General features: G+C 58.1%; 1 protein-coding gene across 2 annotated transcripts in view; it reads right to left on the bottom strand.

The window, feature by feature from the left end:
* Window positions 1–19,395, bottom strand: part of Rbm19 (RNA binding motif protein 19) — a 59,626-nt gene that overhangs the window by 22,227 nt on the left and 18,004 nt on the right. For both annotated transcript variants that reach the window (XM_048342894.1, XM_048342893.1), the window contains exons 20-21: window positions 18,512–18,567; window positions 17,530–17,646 (exon numbers count right to left, since the gene is read on the bottom strand). In XM_048342894.1, the coding sequence (XP_048198851.1) occupies window positions 17,530–17,646; window positions 18,512–18,567 (173 nt within the window). The remainder of the gene's footprint in view (window positions 1–17,529; window positions 17,647–18,511; window positions 18,568–19,395) is intronic.

Here is a 19,395-nt window from a genome sequence, read left to right as displayed (position 1 = left end):
GCTTGCACATATAGGGACGGAGTCTGAGAGCTTTCACAGTTGGAATATGAGGCAATGATGAAGCGTGTGGGGTCCAGGCGGGTGCTTCACCTGCGGACGCCACCCTTGCACCGACGAGGGACCTGGGCTATTCCCTGGGGTTGGGGCCTGCCCCCAGCACAGAAGAAAAGACATGCGTCTTTGTGGTTTGGCCAGGAGCAAGTTTCAGCACTAACAGAGGACCCAGTGATAGCCATGAAGGTGGGTGAGGATGACACAAAACACCAGTGGTCATCGTCCGTGGCCCCATTTCACAGACTAAGAAAAACCATCAGGAGCAGCAACGGCGCTTGCTAGGAAGTGGCGGGATTTGAATGCGATGCAGGCATGGACCTCTGCTTTTGCCATGTACACCATGCTCTAACTTCCCTCTCCCCCCTTGCACGGGGAACAGTCACTCCCAGGAGCCAGGCATCTCCAGGCCCGGGTGCAGCAGGAAGCCACCCGTGGGAGAGCCCCGCCCACCCCAGGGATCTGCCTGGTGCCACCGGGCACAGAGGGGGCAGAGCCCAGCTCCCTCCACAAGATGTGTGCACACCACCCACTCTGCCCGTGGGGTCACGGGCTCCGACCCCTAAGGACAGCCAACACCCTCTGCCCGGGTCTCAGTGCAGTGTGTGTGTGCACACGCGTGGGTGCATGAGAGAGGTTAATTCCTCTTTCTCTGCAGCACGCTGTAAGCAAGGATGCTCCGTGCATGGTAAGTAGCCGAGGGTCTGGAGCAAGGCAAGGGAAATAATTACAAGGTGGAGAAAGAAGCTGATGCCCAGGACTCCGTGGCCCGCGGAAGGGGTAGGTCTGAGGGCTTGGTTGGGAGAGCCCCGTTAGAGCTCGGGTAGGGTGGGAATGGCAGCCTCGGGAGGGCACAGCTCCAGCCTGGTTCCCACGAAGACACGGGAACGGCACCCAAAGCACTGTGTCTGAACCTCTCACCATAGGAACGAGAGCGAGCTGGGCTAAGGAGGCAGTGGGGTTAGGGTTAGCTCTGAGAGGGAACTTCCCCAAACGCACAGCTGAGACTCGGGAACACCATCCTGACATGGCCCCCACTGGCCTCTGAGATCTGCCCCTCTCGGGCGTATGCCAACCCTGGGGACAGCAGCATGGCTGCCTTCACTTGGCAGATGAGAAGGTGGACACAGAGGAGAAGTGACCGGAACTCAGGGCTTGGGAAAGGGCTTGTCCTGGGTTGCTGCAGGGCCATGGCCAGGCCTGGGTGCTGATGTAACGATCACAGAGAGATATTGACAGAGAATTAAAAAGAAAGAAAATAAAAGGGGGGGGGGGAATCGATCAAGTACCTCCAGCTCCTTAGCGATAAGCGACACATAACTAGTGGCCATTATGAAGGGCCTTATCTAACCGCAAAGTCCATGGGGCCATTTTTAAGAGCGGCTTTTGGAGCAAGTTGCCTCCGCCCGCACCCTGTCTCCTGGGAGCTGGGGCTACGGTGGGAGGAAGAGGCCGGGCAACCAGAGGGCACCTGGGGACTTGTCCCTAGCCCTGTGGCACTGGGGGACCAGGCGGCACAGGCTTCCCGCTGCGAGGATAATAGGAAGCACAAAATAGCAATTACTGTATCCGAAGCTGTGAATAAAGGGGCCAGGCCCACTCTCCCTCCCCCAACCGCGCGCTCACACTTCGTAACAAACTCACACCTCACTTTTCCAATTATTTCATTCACCCTGGGTTCACCAATTACCCTCCCCCACCCCACCCCGCGGCCCCGCCCCTCTGCCGGGCCTGTGCAGAGCCCCCCCCCCCACCAGTGTGACAAGTGGAGTTTGTTGTCACGTTTCTAATTTCTTCTGTGGTGTGTGGGGCGGAGGGGGCTCCGAGGTGTGGAGGGAGGCCAGCCAATTACGCCTGGGCCCTGTAAACAAGTCGGGCTATGCAAAACATGTTTGCACACAGGCCTGAGGCTGGAGGCTGATGCGGAGGCCAGGGGCCCCCGTGGTACTGAGCCAGTGGGGGAGGGGCTCCTCCCTTTGGACAAGCTGGGGTGGGGGGCATCATCTGCCTCTTCCAGCATAGGACGGTGCCTGGGGAGGGACAGAGTGGAAGTGGGAGAGGGGGGAAGGCCTCCTCTGGCTGCACCCCACCAAGGGTGGCCCTGCGCTCAGGAAGCCCAGTATTCTGTGAGTCCTCATCACTTCTAAGCGCTCTGCTGGAAGCCCAGCATCTCACGAGTCACGTGGGGCATCTGGCTGGCACGGCCTCCCCCACCTGCGTCACGGCATTGTTCTGGGGCCCCAGAGCCCGAGAACACTGGGATCCAGGGAAGAAGATGAGGCGGTCTCAGATGAGAGCAGGCTTGGGCCAGGATACAAGGCCAAAGCCCTTGGCATTAAATTGCCCTTCCAATATGCCACACAGGCAGTGGTTTCCTAGCCTCAGGCGTCTGTGGCCTGGCTGGGCAATGGCCAGTGCCCATGGGTCCTGCATGTCCTGCCTTGTGTGTTCTGCCTTGCGTGGGGTCCCGTGGGCCCCAGCTGGCAAGGTCCCCTCTGCTCTACTTCCTGTCCCTCCCCACTTGGATGCCCTGACTTCTGTGCCTACCACCAAATACCAGCCTGCCCTGTGGCCTTCACACTTGCCCTCCGCATTACCCAGAGCCTTCCTTATCTGAATATCCTCACCACTGACTCCTCGTCATTCAGCTCTCAGTGCTTGTCTGGCCTCCCAGGTTCTACCAGCCCTCTGTCCATCTGCGTGCCATCTGAATGTCGGGTTTATTTTTTCCTCACCTTTTGCTAGAAACTGTGCTTTGGGCAGCGGGGAACTCGGGGTCCAAGTCCAGAGCGCAGGGCTGCGGCTGGCCCTGAGAACACCCTGACCTTCAGTCCTGGGGGAGTCAGGGTTCACCTCCCCCCTTCACCCACTGATCATGCCGGACACCAGCTCCAGGAGCAATGCTGTCCATCTTATAACAGAGGACTTGTCTCAGGAACTACTCTTTAGGGTGCCCAAGTCCCAGAAGGAGGGGGGGAGGGGTTTCCACACATAGGAGTCTTGCACTGCTTAGCAGGGAAGAGCCACAGCCCACTACTAATAAGCCAGGGCATGGTGCAGCCCCGCATGCAGGGGACATGGATATGGCGTGAGGGCGCACAGCGTGGAGTGGCCCAGAGCCCGCCACACATACAGAGAGATGGCTGGGGCACCTGAGGGAGCCCATCAGAGCTGGAGCCTCTCCCTCATCATCCTCACCCTGCTTTTTAAAGGGTGCCTTTCACCATGAACTCTCATAATTACCCAGTGCTCAGCCTGGCGGGGGCCGCTGGAGAAAGGTCACCCCATCACCAGCCGCACCCCACTCCTTTCATCCTTGCCTCTTTCTTAGAGGCTGAAAAATGGCTGGGCTTCCAAGATAGTGGGAGAGGAGCGTGGAGGGCAGCGTTTAGCTTCTTCTCACGACGGCCTTTCACGAGGGCCTCGCCAGGCAAGCGTGACCCCTCGTTTTCTAGATGAGGAGTCCCAGAGATGAGCAGTTAAATGGCTCTGTGCTGGAGCTGGGGTGCTACAGCTTCAGGAGCCACTCTGGGGGCTGCTTGGGCCCCACCAGTGGGGGGGGAGGGAGATGGGGAGGGAGGCACTGTCAGGGAGGGGGAGGAGGGAGAGGAGGGGGAAGGAAGGGGATGGGGAGGGAAGCAGTGTTAGGGAGGGGAGGAGAAGGAGGGGAGGAGGAGGAGGGGAAAGGAGCATGGAGGCATGCCTTGCGTGTGCTGGTTACAGAGGGTAGGAGGGTAGCTGGAGTTACAGTAGTGAACCACCATATTTGGCCTGGCCTCCCGGGAGGGCTGCTTTTAACCGTTGTTTCCCAGGTTTTCTCTTCCGTCTTGGGTGGGAGTGCACCCCCTTCTGTAAGTGATGGCAGCCTATCTCGCTGCACCTTTATTTTATTTTACTTATTTATTTTGCCAGTCCTGGGTGCTTGGACCCGGGGCCTGAGCACTGTCCCTGGCTTCTTTTTGCTCAAGGCTAGCACTCTGCCACTTGAGCCACAGCGCCACTTCTGGCCATTTTCCATATACGTGGTACTGAGGAATCGAACCCAGGGCTTCATGTATACGAGGCGAGTGCTCTACCACGAGGCCATAATCCCAGCCCTTTGCTGCACCTTTAAATCTTCAGGCAAGGAGCGCCTTCTGGAGCCTGCCCCGGGCAGGCCAGGCCAGGCACTCTGCCACTCGCAGCCTGAGTGTGGCGCTCCCGTGGCAGGGCCTGTGGTCAGCCTGACAAATGGGGAGGCTGAGGTGCACACATAGCCACTTCCAGACCCACCCAATGTGCCGGCCATCAGTGGGGACCCAGGCCTTGCTCGAGTCCAAGGATGCCCCCCCCCCCTTACTACAGGGGGTGGATGTCTCCATGAGTTGAGAATCAAGACACACCTGGAGGCCAAGAACATCAGAAAAAGAGGGTTTTAAAAGAGTCAAGAACCGGTGGCTCACATTGGTTCTCCTAGCTATACAGGAGGCCGAGATCTAAGGATCACGGTTCAAAGCCAGCCTGGGCAGGAAAGAAAAGCCCATGGAGACTCTTAGCTTTAATGAGCTACCAAAACGCCGGAAGTGGAGATGTGGCTCAAGCAGTAGAGCGTCAGTGTTGAGTAAAATGGCTCAAGGACAATGCCCAGGCCCTGATTCACGCCCCAGGACTGGCGTACGTGTACGTGCACATGTGCATGTGCGCATGCACACGCACGTGCAGACATACACACGTTAGAGACAGCTTTTCAAAACTGACAAGTCTTCAACTCCTCCTAAGAAATATTGATGGGAACTCCTGAGAAAAATAAAAAAGGCTTCTGGGATTGAATCTGGCTAGAGTTCAGCAAGCCTCTGCTGCACACCTTGTCAGTGCCTTTAAGGTGGCAAGGCTTGCGCATCTACCTGGAGCAGCCAGTGAGAAAACACAGTGGTACTCAACACACAAGCCTAAACTCAAGGAAACTGCGCGACTCCTCCCCACCTTCCCCAGCACCCCGCAGGACAAGGGCGTGCCAGAGAAACACATCCGGGGAGCTGAGACAAGGGCAGGAAATGCATGCTGGGAGCTGAGAAAGGAAGTGCATGCTGGGAGATGAGAAGCAAAGAAGGAATGGGTGTGAAGACACAGGGTTTGGTCTAACACTAATGCCAGGGGACACATCTGACGGCTGACTCGAGCAGCGCCCAGTTTACCCCATTCTCTGAGTCACGGCTGGGCACAGGTCCCCCACCCTCACCTCGACTCAGGCCAAGCCCAGACACCACTGGTGATTCAGAGCTCTGAGGAAAGGCGATTTCCCACCCCATGCAACACTGTTCCAGTTTTACAGGGCAACCAGATGGCGGTGTCGGGAGCCCCCGGCACAGTGCTCTCTTGCTTTAAGCAGGGGTGGGGAGGAGCGACGCTCTCCCTCAGGCCCTAGGTCCAGGCGCCCCTCCGCCAGAGTTCATGAAAGCATGTGGACAGCTCCGGTTCGCTCCCCTCCGGCCTGCGGCTGCCTTGAATACAGACAGTTAATCCCATTACAAGAAAATAAATGGATGATTCTGGCTAATGAAATCGTAGCGAGAATGTGGCCAGCCAGAGGTGGAATTCAGAACCAATTTAACACCTTTGGGTGGCATATCCTCAGTGTGGGGAAATGGTGAACGGAGGAAGGACAAAGATGAAAAGAGAGGGAGAGAGAGAGAGAGAAGAAAAGACCTGGCCTGCTTATTAGCCTAACACTGTGAGGGGTGCCATGGCCCGTTGCTCCCACTCTGAGGGCCGGGCCCCTGGTCACATGGCTGCCCTGGGCATGGCACCGCCGAGAAGGGCGGCTGACAATCCCAGGTTAGACAAGCAGAGGCACTCTCCTTCCAGCGGGCGAGACCATGACTGCTTCAGGCTTTGCCACTATCCGCCTAAGCACTCAGTACTGTATGTGAGCACAGCTGTGTGCCAATAAAACTTTATTTATAAAAACAAGCAGTTGATACGAGTCCCCTAGATTAATTGAACAACAAAATTCTAAGTAGCAATGAAAATAACTGGAAAAACAAAACAGCAGCGTGGTGTGTGTGTGTGTGTGTGTGTGTGTGTGTGTGTGTGTGTGTGCGTGTTAAACGGCAGACCAATGTTCAGAGCGGTACCCCGGTCAGGGCGGAAAAGGCCCCCACTCTGTACAGTTTCTGCCCCGCTTCCCAGGCCCGATCATCTAGCGATGGCTGCCAGTTCACAGAGAAGCACCAGGCAGACAGTAGAGGAAGTGGGAGAGAAAGGTCTGCAGAGGCTCTCGTTCTAGAAGGTTCTTGTGACCCCTGCCACTGGGAGGAAGGCCATAGACACCCATGCACTAGACCCAGTTGGGACACGCCTCACACTTCCGCCCGGCCCCGTGCGTGGTGGAGGCACAGAGGCTGCGTCTTGGTGGCAATGTGCGGAAGGAACATTGTACCCCAGCTGGGTGTGCCTGCAATAACGGGGTGGCCTCCACCCCTGGCCTGCTGCTGGCGAGGGGCTGGAGACGGCCAGGGCCTGCGAGTGAGCGCGGGAGCGGCTGGTGATTCATGCCGCCCAGCCTGCCAGCACGCAGAGGGGAGGGGGAGGATGGCAGCCCGGCCCAGCTGGGACAACTGTTATTTTTAAAAGTCTGGGAAAGAAAACAACAATAAAACAACTGGAGCTCAGGATGGCTGGTGAGCTTTGAGATGCCGAGGAAGGCTGAGATGGATCTGTGAGACATACCATTTGTTCGGGGCCAAGTAAACCAACAGAGAGCCGGGTTCAATTATGGGGGAGGGGGGGAGCAGCAGCAGCATGGGGCGGGGTGGTCTGCCAGGAGGTGACAGTCAAAGGACTCTGAGGGGTCTGTGGGGCCTGGGTGTGGGGCAGAGAAGGGTTGGCCGAGCGTGCGTGCCAGGCAGGCCAGATCTGGGAGACTACACACGGGGGGTGGGGGTGGGGGGGAGATGAAATTTGGGATATGGGAAAACCACAGAGACAAGGCCGAAGGGAGGGATAGTGAGAAGAACCAGCCCCGATGAAGAAGGGGGTGCCCTCTGCCCTGACCGCGGCTCACCCGCCAGCCCCTTAAAGAACACTTTGCAGAGCTGGCAAGGAGGGAAAGGGAATTATGGTGTGGGAAGCACACAAAAACTGGGCTCTGCTGCCTCCGGCCCCATGGGAGACGGGCTGCCTGTAATCCCGGCTGTGTGGGCCGGGTCCGACTGGAGGATGGGAAGTGTGGCCACATCTTTCTCTGAGGCACAGCTGGCAGCTCTGCCCGAGGGTCTGGGGAGCGCTGGGAGTGGGGGGGGGGGAGGGAGGGCACACGTGGAGTTACTGTCGGAGGAGAATAATCAAAGCTTTGCACGCAGAGTGGGAGATAATTAAAGGCACACTTGGTTTCCCTGGCTGCACTCGACCGCCACGAAACAGAAATTGGGCCAGATGTGTTTGTGGAACCCCACGGGGAACAGCAGGGCTGGGTTTGCCATCCTGGCTCGGTGGGCCTGGCTCCGACCGAGGGAAGTGGGGAGGGGGCTGGAGGCACAGATGGGGGCCCTGGGGGGCTCTGCCTCAGCTTGCCTGTCTGTTGGAGGGGCCTGCAGCCCCTCCTACCCTCCAGCACCTCCCTTGTGCTTGCCAGGGAAGGCAGGCACAGTGTGCCCCTGGCTGAGTTGGGCCACGAACCCCACTTTGCCCCCAGCTCAGAGGGGACCCGAGAGGCACTGCCCACCCCACTTTCTCCCAGCTGACCTGTACTCTGTGTCCCCCCCGAGCCCCAGGAGACCTGAGAGCGGCAGGCTGTAACTAACTGGGGTATCCGGGGTGACCCTTACTGAGGGGTGGGGCGGGCTGTCATGTGACAGAGCCCCAGGACCCCCAGCCCCGAAGCAGGAGCTGAGGAAGCTCCCTGACGAGGCCTGATGGGGCTCGGCAGCCCCCTCCTCTCCCAGCCCTGAGCGCCCATATGGAGGGGACCTCCAGGGACCTGAACGCCCACTGCTGATCCAACCACAGCCAGCCCATCGTGACCAGCACAGGAGCTGCCTGAAATGCCAGCATCGTCCTTCTAAGCGTCCCGGGGCTTGGAGGGCTCCTGGCAGCCTCTGGCTGCACCTGTGGCACCGGCTTTGGGCTCGATGGCAGAGTTTGTGACAGAGGGCGTGGCCCACAAAACTGACAAACTCATGCACTGGTGCCTCCCCGCTCCACGTTATTTGTTTTCCTTAATCAGGTGCTTGTGGGCGAGGCGGGAGGGCGAGGCAACCGGCAATTAGGAGCCTGGCGGCAAGCCTCATTAGGCCCCTGCTCACTGGCTGAGGAGTGGCGAGGAGGGCCAATTCCTGGGGCCCAGGACGCGGCAAACCCCCGACCGCCCCACCCACCTGTTCTACAGGTGACCAGACCCGGGCCTGGAAGGAAGAGGGGGCCCTTCTCCTCTACATGCACAACCCATGCCTGGAGGGCAGCCACTCTGGGAGAGCCATCTGCAACTGGACCCCAGCCAAGGCAGGTGCCAAGGGCTGTGAAGCAGAAGGAAAACCGCACACGGAAAGAGGCTTGGGCTGAGCACTGGCTCTGCACCCACACCAAGAGGCTCCAGGTTCGATCCCTACCAGAGCCAAATGACAAACCCTGGCATCAAGGAACAGATGCATGTGTGAGGCAGGCACACGCAGAGGGCTCTAGAGTGGCACGCACGCACATACATGCATGCTATTTGCTGCCTGTGAAGACAGAGCTGGAGTTTGCCTCCCAACCTCTGGCCCACCTTGGATGGTGGCCGCAGGCAGTGTAGATGGTTCGCGAAGGGCTGCTCCACCCCAGTGCTCGGTTCACTCCTGGGGGCAGGCGCCATGCTTCTCAGCTCTATCTCCCAGGACCAGGGTCAGGGCCCAAAGTGTCCCAGACCCCCGGCTCCCTGCCCACCTGCCAATAAGCCGCTGAGTCGCACACCCAGGCTCTGGTCCACAGAACCCGGTAAAGCCACACTGAGTTCATGCCACATGCAGGCTCTATACAAATGATCGTGCACTGTAGAGACTTTCCCAAAGAGAACAGAGATCCATGGAAAGCCCAAGCACCCCAGCCGCCAGCTCACTCTTCCTTCCTGGGAGGTTAGTGCTATGCCTCAACCCAGACATCCATGGTGCCTGCTGGAAGCATCTGCTTCCCTTACCTACCAGGCTGCCGGGGAGCTCAGGCTGCATTCCAGTATTGCAGGAACTCTGACTGACCTGCTGCCTTGCACACTTGCAGAGGGGGCAGAGAACTACTCCAACCAGCACCCCAAGCTGGCCAAACCTACCCTCTTGCTCTGGGGCTCCTGGGTGGCCCCTCCTCCCTGCCCAGGGACCGGTGTGCCCCCCCCCCCCCCCGCTGCCTCTCACTAATCACTGGGGTCCCCAGACAACGACAAGGGCTGCACGCAGGGTACCAGCAGCCAGGGTAAGCACAAATGCTGCAGGACACACAGCAAAACACACCCGAAAACACGAGTGCTGGGCCTGGAACTGGGGCCTCACACATGCCAGGCAAGTGCTCTGCTGAGTCAGCCCTGGTATACTGGTCCCGGATCCCCTGCCTACCCTGATACACTGGTCCTGGATCCCCAGCCCATCTGGGAAATGCCTTCTCCTGAGCAAGTTTCTCAGAGAAGAGACACAGCGGTGACACGGGGCCAGTTGCCATGGTATGTGTCGTGGTAATTTAGCTGCAGCACTCGGCTCCCTTGGAATAATTTAGCGCGCTGTCATGGGAATGGAGGGAAGGGGATAAGTGCCGTGAAGTCTGGTACACCCCCACCTCCACAAAATGACCTAAGGGCCCATAGCTGGAGGAAGCCCCAGTCGGTCGGGGCAGTGAGATACAGACCGTTGCCCACTGGGACCTGGGCGAGGAATGCCTTGCTGATCTGCTTTTGTTTGAGGCAAACAAGTGAAAGAAAACTACATGGACTTCTGGCCAGTCTAACAGGACCTAACTGAAGCCCAGAACCTTCCTTGGGCTGCCCGGCTCCTTCCTTCCCTGCCATCAGAGCCTCCTCGAAGAGGCAGCTGACACAGGCCTTGACTGGCCCATCTGTCCCTGAGAGGGAGAGGGTGAGACTGAGCCCTGGGCAGGGGAAATGCACCTCACCTCTCCTGCTCCCCAGTGGTGTGGAGGAGTGTGCCCAAGAAAGGGCGCCAAAGGCCACCACCCCTGGGGCCCCCGGCCTCACTGGTCTCTGCAGAAGGGGCTTCTGTATTTTGTGCCTGGGATTTGAACTCAGGGCCTGAGCACTGACCCCTGGGCTTTCTTGTTTAAGGCTGGTGCTCTTATCACTTGGGCCACACCTCCATTTCTGGCTATTTTGCTGCTTCATAGGAAGTAAGAGTCTCACAATCTTTTTTGCCCAGACTAAATTTGAATGGTCATCAGCCTCATGAGGAGCTGGGATTACAGGTGTGAACTATAGCAGTGGGATGTTTCCTCGCCCTGCCCATTTTGGGGAATACCCTGGAGCTGAGGTGTCTCTGGGGGAGAGGGCAGCAGAGGCTGGGTGGGGTGGGACGTGGTGGCTGCTCGCCACTCACTGGGCGTACACTGGGGCGAGCCTCCCGCCAGCCTAGAAGGCACTGGGTATTTTTGGCTTAAGTAACAGAACTTTGTAACTGTATCTCTAGGATGGAGGCCAAGAGACCAAGATCAAGTTTCTAGAGAACAGCAAGCACTTGTGGTTTCCCCCAACAACTGCTAGAATCTTAGGTATGTGAGGACGAAGACCCCAGGATCCACGCCCAGGAGGTATGACTTCAGCCCAGCCTCTCATCAGAAGAGGGAAACTGAGGCTGGCTCTCCCTGAGAGCTGAGGAAGCCAGCCCGCACGGTACCGGTCCCCGTCCTCCTCCTCCATTGCTCAATTGCACACGGAAGGGACATGTGGCAAGCTAGCACGGTGTGCAGCACAGGGCTGCCAGGAAAGGAATGACAGCAGCAAGGCCAGGCCGGCGGCCCTGGCCCCCGGAGGGCCTGTGGGAGCTCTGGGCTGGTTCTGGTCCTGGATGGTGAGCAAGTACTGATGTGTGCTGGGTGGGCCCTGGAGGTGAAATGTCACAGGCGCAGGGCAGGGGCTCCAGCCACACTGACCTCGTCCCTACTGTCCATACCAGAAGGAGAGCGATGCCGGGCCCTACAGTCAGGTCCCTTTCCCAGCAGCCATGTCCTCCACCCCATGGCACGAAAGCCTCCTGATCTCCACCCAGAAGATAACTGTGCCACCCTCCAGGATGACCACAGCTGCCACGGGCAGGCACACGCACCGAGTTGGGGGGGGGATCTTCTCAGCTTGTGGGGTCCCCGACGAGAAGCCGGCACCAAGCCCAATTATAGTGGGTCAGGGCAGTGTGGCCCCCAGGCGGGAGTGTCACCTGCTGCCGTGGCCAGCCGTGCCTGGTACAGACACGCCATCTGCCTGCCGACGACCCCCACGGGCCTCTGGATGTGTTTGCTCCTGGTGCGGCTGACATGCGCGCTCACACTTCAGACAGAAGCAAAGCAAACAAACAACGCATTTTAAACGCTCAGGTAAAAGGTGGCGAAGGCGCAGCATTATTTATGCTGTGCCTGGATGCACCTCACTTGGAAAAAACACCCGTGGAACGATTTATGTCATGGCTGGAGGAAGGAGGGAGACACCTGCATTCTACTGCACTTCAATTAAGCAGGGGGAAGAGGGGGGAGGGGAGGCTGTAACTGATGGGAGCCGGGCTCCTGTACCTCCCGCGCCAGCGCCCCGGATCCCCAGTTCTTGGCTTGGGGGGCCGCAGCTACCTCCAGCTTTGTGGGCTCAGTCCTGGTTGCTGGGAGCTGGGAGCGGAAGCCTTGCTAATTCAATCAATGAACTCTGACAAGCCTAAATGGATCCTTCTCCACGCCCCCTCCTCCCTGACTGCCCAAAACCTCAAATAAAATAAATTAAGTAAAACACAAGATGCGATCAGAGTCTTTTTTACGGGCTGTCTTTTCTAGCGGGAGTCAGAAAAATGCTAATGATGCTTGTGGCCTGGCTGGGCCCAGCGGTGGTGGCTCTGTGCCCCCCCCCCCCCCATCGCCCCGGCTGTTTGCTTTGCCTCCCTGGACACCCTCGTCCTCCGTCTCCCTCCGGTGGGGTGGGTGGGGGTTGGGATGATGCCGCACGCTGCCATAGGTGTCTTCAGCCAATCGGAGGCGATGGCAGACGCTTGCACCTTGCTGACAGCTGCTGTCAAAATACCCTCACCACCAGCAGCTCGATAATAACTCGAAAATGAGATGGAAATGAGCGACTCCTCTGGAGCGGGAAGCACCGCCTTCCGGAGGGGCGGGAGGCCTCCAAGAGGCTCCGATGGCTGCAGGCAGCGTGGCTGAACCCCACAGTGGGCCCCCAGGATGTTGGGCCAGGCCTGAGACCCTTCCTCCAGGTGTGCAGACACAAGTGTCCACTGCACAACCCAGGGTGGGAGGCGGCGAGGGGGGGGGGTCCCCAAGTCCTGTCTGCTGCTGAGGTTTTAGCAAGGGAGAGGAGCGGGCAACCCAAGATGCACCCCCACCCCCACCCTCACCCCCGGGCTGGGCGGCAGGGCTGTTTCTGATGTGTCAACTTTGTTCTGAGAACTTGGGCGGTTTCTCCCACAGGGACGCCAGTAATAGAACAGCTTGTTCAGGGAAGCACAAGCAAGCCCTGAGTGTGATGATGGCCGCCATTTCCCCTGGGCACCTGGATGGAGGGGAGCCGGAGTCAGAGACGGAGGGAACGGCTGGTCTTGCACGCGCATGTGTGTGTGCACACACTAGGGCTTGAACTCAGGGCCTGGACACTGTCCTTAACTTTCTCTTGTTCAAGGCTGGTGCTCTAGCAATTGAGCCAGAGCTCCACTGGCAACTTTTTGCTGATTAGTTGGAGATAGAAGCCTTACAGATCTTCCTGCCTGGGCTGGCCTCCAATTCTGATCCTCTCTCTGCTTCCTGCCTGCCAGGGCCGGAGGTCAGGTGGAGGGCACAGAGGGGTGTAATGCCCGCCTCCCCAAATGGCACAGCTCCCATGGTGCCCAGCTACAGGCTGAGATGCCTTAAAGATAAAAAGCACCACAGATGCTTGCTTTCCATAAATGGATGGGTGGAGGCTGCAGCTCGGCTTAGCTGAGAGAAGGGAGGCAGAGGCTGAGATGGAAAAGAAGCTGCTCAGGGGACTTGGCTCGCATTGAGGGCAGCATGGTGAGGGTACCCCGGGCAGGGGTCCTCTACCCCCGTTGGCCAGGGTCAGGTCAGGGGAGCCGCTCACTGCCCCAGTGTGGCACGTGCGTCCTGGACAAGCACGTCCCGGTCACCCACGTCCACTTTCAGTCGTGACTCCAGCACTGAGAGGCTGAGGCTGTAACTCACTCCGCCAGCCAGGCTGCCACAGACCCGCAGTCCTGCCCTTGAAGGACAAGAGCCTCTCAGCACCCCAAGAGCCATGGAGACAGCTGTTTGGGGGGGGGGGGTACATCCATCAAACCTCACCTACCCAACCAGGGGAAGAACGAGACTCGGTCCCGGCTAGGAGACCTTGGGGCTGCTTAGCCTCTCTGCCTCACTCATCTGCCAGACAGTGACAGACATCACTGCCCACTCCACTCGTGTGGACATGTGACTGGGGGGAAGAGGGGGTTGCACGCGACACTCACCCCTTTCCTTAGGCTTTGCTCGGCTCCCCAAATGATCTGAGGGACATTGGCTTTAGGATCAAGGGAATTTCCCAAGAGCAAAGCTTGCTCATAGATTCCACAGAGGGTGTGGGCGATCTTGAAATGACATGGTGCTCTGGGCACTGCTCCCCCGTCCCCCTCCCAGGAGCAGACAGTCCTGGCTTTGCTTGGCACACGAATTCCACCGTAGCTGAGACTTTTCACAGAAGCCGTACCCCTTCTTTCTCACTAACACCTGGACAGGCTCCCTCTCACCGGAGAAGCTCAGCCAACATTCACAGAGCCCACCAGTCATTTCTTAACGATGAGTTGCCATCAAACTCTGATGGCAGTGAGGACCTGGGCTGAAGCGGCTGCAGGGGACAGGAGAAGGCTGGGGGAGCCACTCTCCATGGGGAGACGCTCCCCCACAGGCCCTGCCATGGGCGGGGCCGCCTCACAAGGCAGGCAGGCCGGAAGCACATTTGCAGGTGAGCATCCGTGCCAGACATCACTAATGGATTACGATGCCACTTACTGCAGAGCCCAAATAGACTCACAATCTTCCCATAGGGACCCAGGCAGCCGTGACCACCGGACTCGCCCTGGAAGGCAGAAGCCGTCTGCCATGCTGGTCTGCCCCGATCCGGTCATGGGTCCATGGTCTCGGCAGTTACCCATGGCTGGGAGAGGGTAGAGAACGCAGTTTCTGACTCCCAGGCCAACGCACCATCCTGGGAATTCACCTTTTGCTCCTTTCCAAGCTGACAACCAAGGGACGAGGATGGCGTGAGAAATGAGGACGTGAATACCCCAGTGTCTTGGAGCAAGAGTGCTGGGTCTGGCCGGCCAGAGGTGGCCTGCACTAGCCATGACTGTCCCCAGTGGAACCCTGGTAACCGGCAGGATCAAAGGATCTAAAATCGAGTTTCCACAAGACGAGCAGGGCCAGTACAGAAAGTAGCAGCTCATGAGCGTCCCCAGTGAGCTCCCTGGGCCTGGGCTCCAGGGAACCTTCAAGGGGGAGGGGCAGGTGGACAGACAGGCAGATAAGACAGGCAGGCAGGCAGAAAGACAGGCAAACGAAGAGGCAGGCAGGCAGATAGACAGACAGGCAGGCAGGCAGGCAGGCAAACAGACCGTTTCCCAGTCCTCTGAAAAGGGGCTGGAAACACCTCCAGCAGTGTTTCTGCACCCTGAAGACAATTTAATGTCAATATGAATATTTTGAATATTAATTCCAGGTTCTTAATACTTTTTCAGTCACTATAGTACCAGGACGTCTGTGCACGAACCTCCTAGATAAAAATAAATCCCCAGAAATAAAATAGGCTTACTAGGCCAGTCCTGTCATCTCCCTGGGTTTAATTAGCCTAGATTTATGGAATCCACTTTACAAACTGTTTAGATGGGTAGAAAAGTTGGGGTGATATCTTTCTCCCCAGGCTGTGTTAATTTCTTCCTGGCCAAAGGGCACTTTGGTGAGGTGACCCCAAAACCTAGAAAATTCTCCCTTCTCTGACCGCTGGAGCATGGCCTGTCAAGACACCAGAAATGCCTTCTTCAGCAGCTGTAACAGATAGCTGCCCTAGATTCCACTTGGTTACCCCTGGGGATGGGCAACTCACTATCTTCAAGCTTTTATAGCATGGGCAATCGTTTCCAAACACTTTCAGCTTTTGAGATTATGTATTCTTTCCCCTGTGTTAAGTTCTGGCAAAACTCCAGTGCTTTATCACAACCAGGAAATCGAACACCACCATTCATGGAATTTAGACTATCCCTGTGTGCCTGCTCTGGGGAAGGGGCTCACTAGCAGGACCATGCGGGACCTGCCTTCTTATAGAAGTGGTTGCTGGCCTCCCTGGTTCTGGGGCCCCTACGTGTCCATCACCCGCCCCTGCCCTGTGATCTTGAGAGCACTGGAGGAATCATGCTGCTGCAACCTCGGAGAGTCAGCGCCGCCGCTCAGCATGGTTCTTTGGAGTTGCCAGGTTGCTGTGTGACTCCGTGGCTCTGCTCTTCACTGCCTAGTAGCAGTCCACTATACGGACGCACGGAAGTTGGTGCCACCATGCTCCCACCGAAAGACAGCTGGTCATTTCCCGTGTGGAGGAATTACAACCTAAGCTACGCATAGGAACATTTGTGTGGAGGTCCATCCTGCTCCTGGACACAGCTTTATGGCAACCCCTTCTATGATTCACCCAATCAAACGATACAACCTGAGCTGTGCAGCCTTCCCAGACCCTCTAACAGAAGTCCATATCCTTCGCCTCTCCCTGTCTCCCTGGCCGGCGTTTCATACCAAAGGCAGCATACAATTGACGCCTTGGTGTCTGGCTTTTTACCCAGTGTCACAGTCTCAAGGTTCACCGCACTGTGGCATGTGTGCTCTGCCCCTTTTGCTGCCTGAATAATATTCCCCTACGTGGATTTGCCACATTTGTCCCTGGAGGACACAAGCGGCCGGTGCTGTGGGGACTCAAAGGCTCCTGTTTCTGGCACTGAGGCCCATGGCCGCCCCTGCTGGCGGTGGGGATGAGGTGGGTATCTTAGCAGAGTGCCTGGCAAAACAGGCTCAATGGCCATGTACAGTGCTCCCACCCCTGGGCCCATGGTGCACCAGGCGGCAGACCCACAAAGGCTCCAAGCTAGAGCGTGGGGTCGTCCACTGCTGGCCCTACGGTGGCTCCAGGGCACACAAGGTGCCTCCCCCCCCACCTCTACTTCCCTTGTGTCCCCGTGCCTCGTGTGATTCAAAAGGCTCCTGCCCAGAACAGTGCCAGGCTCCACTGGGAGCCCCCACAGGCACGGGTCTGCAAGGAGACTGGGACTTTTACTGCACCTGGTAGGACAAGGCCCTCCACACCTGAACCCCTCCCCCGTACCTGGACCCCCTCCCCCTCACCTGGACCCCTCCTCCAGGCAGACCCATGCTGGCCACTGGCTTTGTCTGCCAGCCCGCCTGCTCCCCAGGAAGGCTCACAGCGACCCCTGCTGTCCACCGCTGGGAGCAGCCCCAGGAACAAAAGCCAGGGAGGGCTGGCCTCCAAGAACGGTTTACAAAAACTCTCAGAACAATGGCAGGGAGGAAGGGCCCCCATAGAACCAGGTTCAGGCACATGGATCCCCTCCTGCCTTATGAAAATGCAGAGAAAGCTCAAGATCTAATGACTCGCTCCCTCCCCTGCGGCTCTTGTTCCACGAGACTATCTTAGTGGGATGAGCCATTTCCCAGGATATCACTTCCTGAGCAGCGGCACCTGCCAGCTCCTAAGCGGGACTCTACGCAGAGGAACCCCCCCCCCTCGCCCCCATCTCACTCACACATACACTGATGAGGCTGATACCGCAGGGCTGGCATCGGCTCCTGCCAACCTCAGCAGTAAACACTGCACACCCGTGCCTGGTGGATGACAAACCAGGAAGGCAGGGAGGGCAAGGACAGCGTCCTGCCCTGAACCTTGAGCAAGAGGAACGGAGCAAATCTCCCACAAAGAGAACTCTCCCTCCTCTGCACCTTGCTGCTGCAGCTCACGGCCAGCTGGGCCTAGAGGCTCCAGCAGGGGCTCTGCTTTCCTACCTCCCTGCTAGGACTCAACGAGTGCATGGAGGGAAGCCGGAGTGGACCGAGAAGCCCAATGACCCCACCTGGCTGGGCTGACTCATGTGTCTTCCATTCTGGGGATGGCAGGGTCTCTGTGCACCCCTCAGAAGACCTTTGCAAAGCTAGATCCCAGCCTGTGGTAGACCCATCTAGAACCCAAGACTCTCTCCCACTGTCCCCCAAAACGGCGCTGAGGACCAGAGTGAGCCTCACCTGAAGAGCTCCCGGATCTCCCGCTGGCTGGCCTGGAAGGGGATGTTCCGCACCAGGATCTTAGAAGTCGTCTGCTTCCTGAGGACTTGCTTCCTCCGCACCGATGTCACGGCTGGCCTGTGGGTGGGGTGGGGGTCAGCTGACTCCAACCCCCAAGAACCAACGCCCCCCACTCGTCCTCTCTGACCAGGCACATAGCAGGTGGAGATGGACATGACGACCCAGGGACATGTCACCCCTGCCCCACACAACCCGGGGGACACGCCATCCCCGCTCCATGGGACATGGAACTGTACCTTCTCCCCAGGGATCTGGGATGTCCACTCACTGCCCCTCATCTGAGAGTGGGGGGACCAGAGGAGGACCTGATGGGGGGGAGGACTCCCCAACAATTCACCATCACCCAGTGGCTGGGCAGCCACAATAAATGGCCAAGGAAATCTCTGAAGCCAGCTCTTGACAGTGAGAGGTGGCCGTTAGATGCAGAGGTAGGTAGACGGCAATGGCCAGGAGGCACTTGGTGGGGGATGCTCTATGGGGAACACTGGGTCACTAAGATGGAGATACAGGAGCCAAAGAATAAAGCTCTACAAGCCTCCCCCACTACCCCAAATTGGACAACTGGTCTATCTTGGTATCTAACATCTACTAAATCTCTCCCAAACAAACTGGTGTCCCCAGCCCCTGCTGCCCTGCTCTGGGAAATCCAGCTGGGAGAAGCCACACATGTAGGTGTGGAGCCTCAAGATGCTCATCTGAAGTGCAGAGTGTCACCCTTCCTTGCCTAATTCCTACCATCAAGACGGGAGCTCGTGCGCCTCCCTCTAGTGGCCCCCATTCCCATCAAAGCAGCAAAGGAAACATGGTCCCCAAGACCAGGCACTGCCCGAGCGAGCAGGGACGCGTGTCACAGCTGGCACACGCCGGCCTTCAATGAGAAGACCTGAAGCGGGTGAGGGCACCAGGGAGTCAGGGCACTCACTTGGTGGCTCGTTCCGAGATCCGCAGTTCCAGCGTGTGGCCGTCCACGACGTGAGCCTGGGAGACAAGACACTCAGCTGCTGCTCCTTCCTCAGAGATGCCGGGCTCGGAGCAGACCCCCGCCCCGGAGCTCACGACACAGATGGCTTTCCCCAAAGGCTCCCAGGGACCTGACCTTTCCACGTTCTCCTGACTGTTACACCACTCAAGGGGCCCAGAATTGCAAACCCTTCAAGGTTTGCAATTTGGGTAGTTGGGGTGCTGTTCTTTTAAGAAAAACTCTAAGCCAGGGCACGAGAGTTAGGTTCTAACGCCAGTCCCTGGAGACAGAGCTGGGAGTTAGCAAAATCCATCCTGAAAACTGCAGCAACTCACAGCAAACAGGACCCACGCAGGCCCTATAGACATGGGTGGGGATGTGGGATCCCACCCCCAACCACATACAGAGCATGTGCCAGGTTGGGGGATGCTGCCACAGGGGCCCTCCTCCTGCTGCCCCTGGGGCTGAGGGCATGAAGCCACACTTGGCCTGGGCTACCACTGGGATCCTCTGACCCCCCCCCCCATTTCCATGCGGCAGATCAGAGACCAAGGGCCCAGCACTCATCTGACCCTTCCTCAGAGTGCTCCAAACCCTGTAAAAGCCTTGGACTCCATTCCAGTCTTTCAAATGTCTGTGAGATCTTGCCCCCAAACCTGTCACCTCACCTTGTACCCCGATCTCCACTCTGCTCGTCACGTGGGCCTCCTTTGGCTTCACAAACATGGAATTCATTTCTATTCTCCCGTGCCACAGGCCCTTTGCACATGCTGCTCCCACCTCCTAGACTGCTCCCCTCCCAGCTCTCTGCGCAGCTGACTTCAGGTTGACCTCCTTAGAGATGC

The sequence above is a fragment of the Perognathus longimembris genome, chromosome 3, assembly GCF_023159225.1.
Source record: "Perognathus longimembris pacificus isolate PPM17 chromosome 3, ASM2315922v1, whole genome shotgun sequence".
Lineage (NCBI taxonomy): Eukaryota > Metazoa > Chordata > Mammalia > Rodentia > Heteromyidae > Perognathus > Perognathus longimembris.
This window is presented reverse-complemented; position numbering and strand designations above follow the sequence as displayed.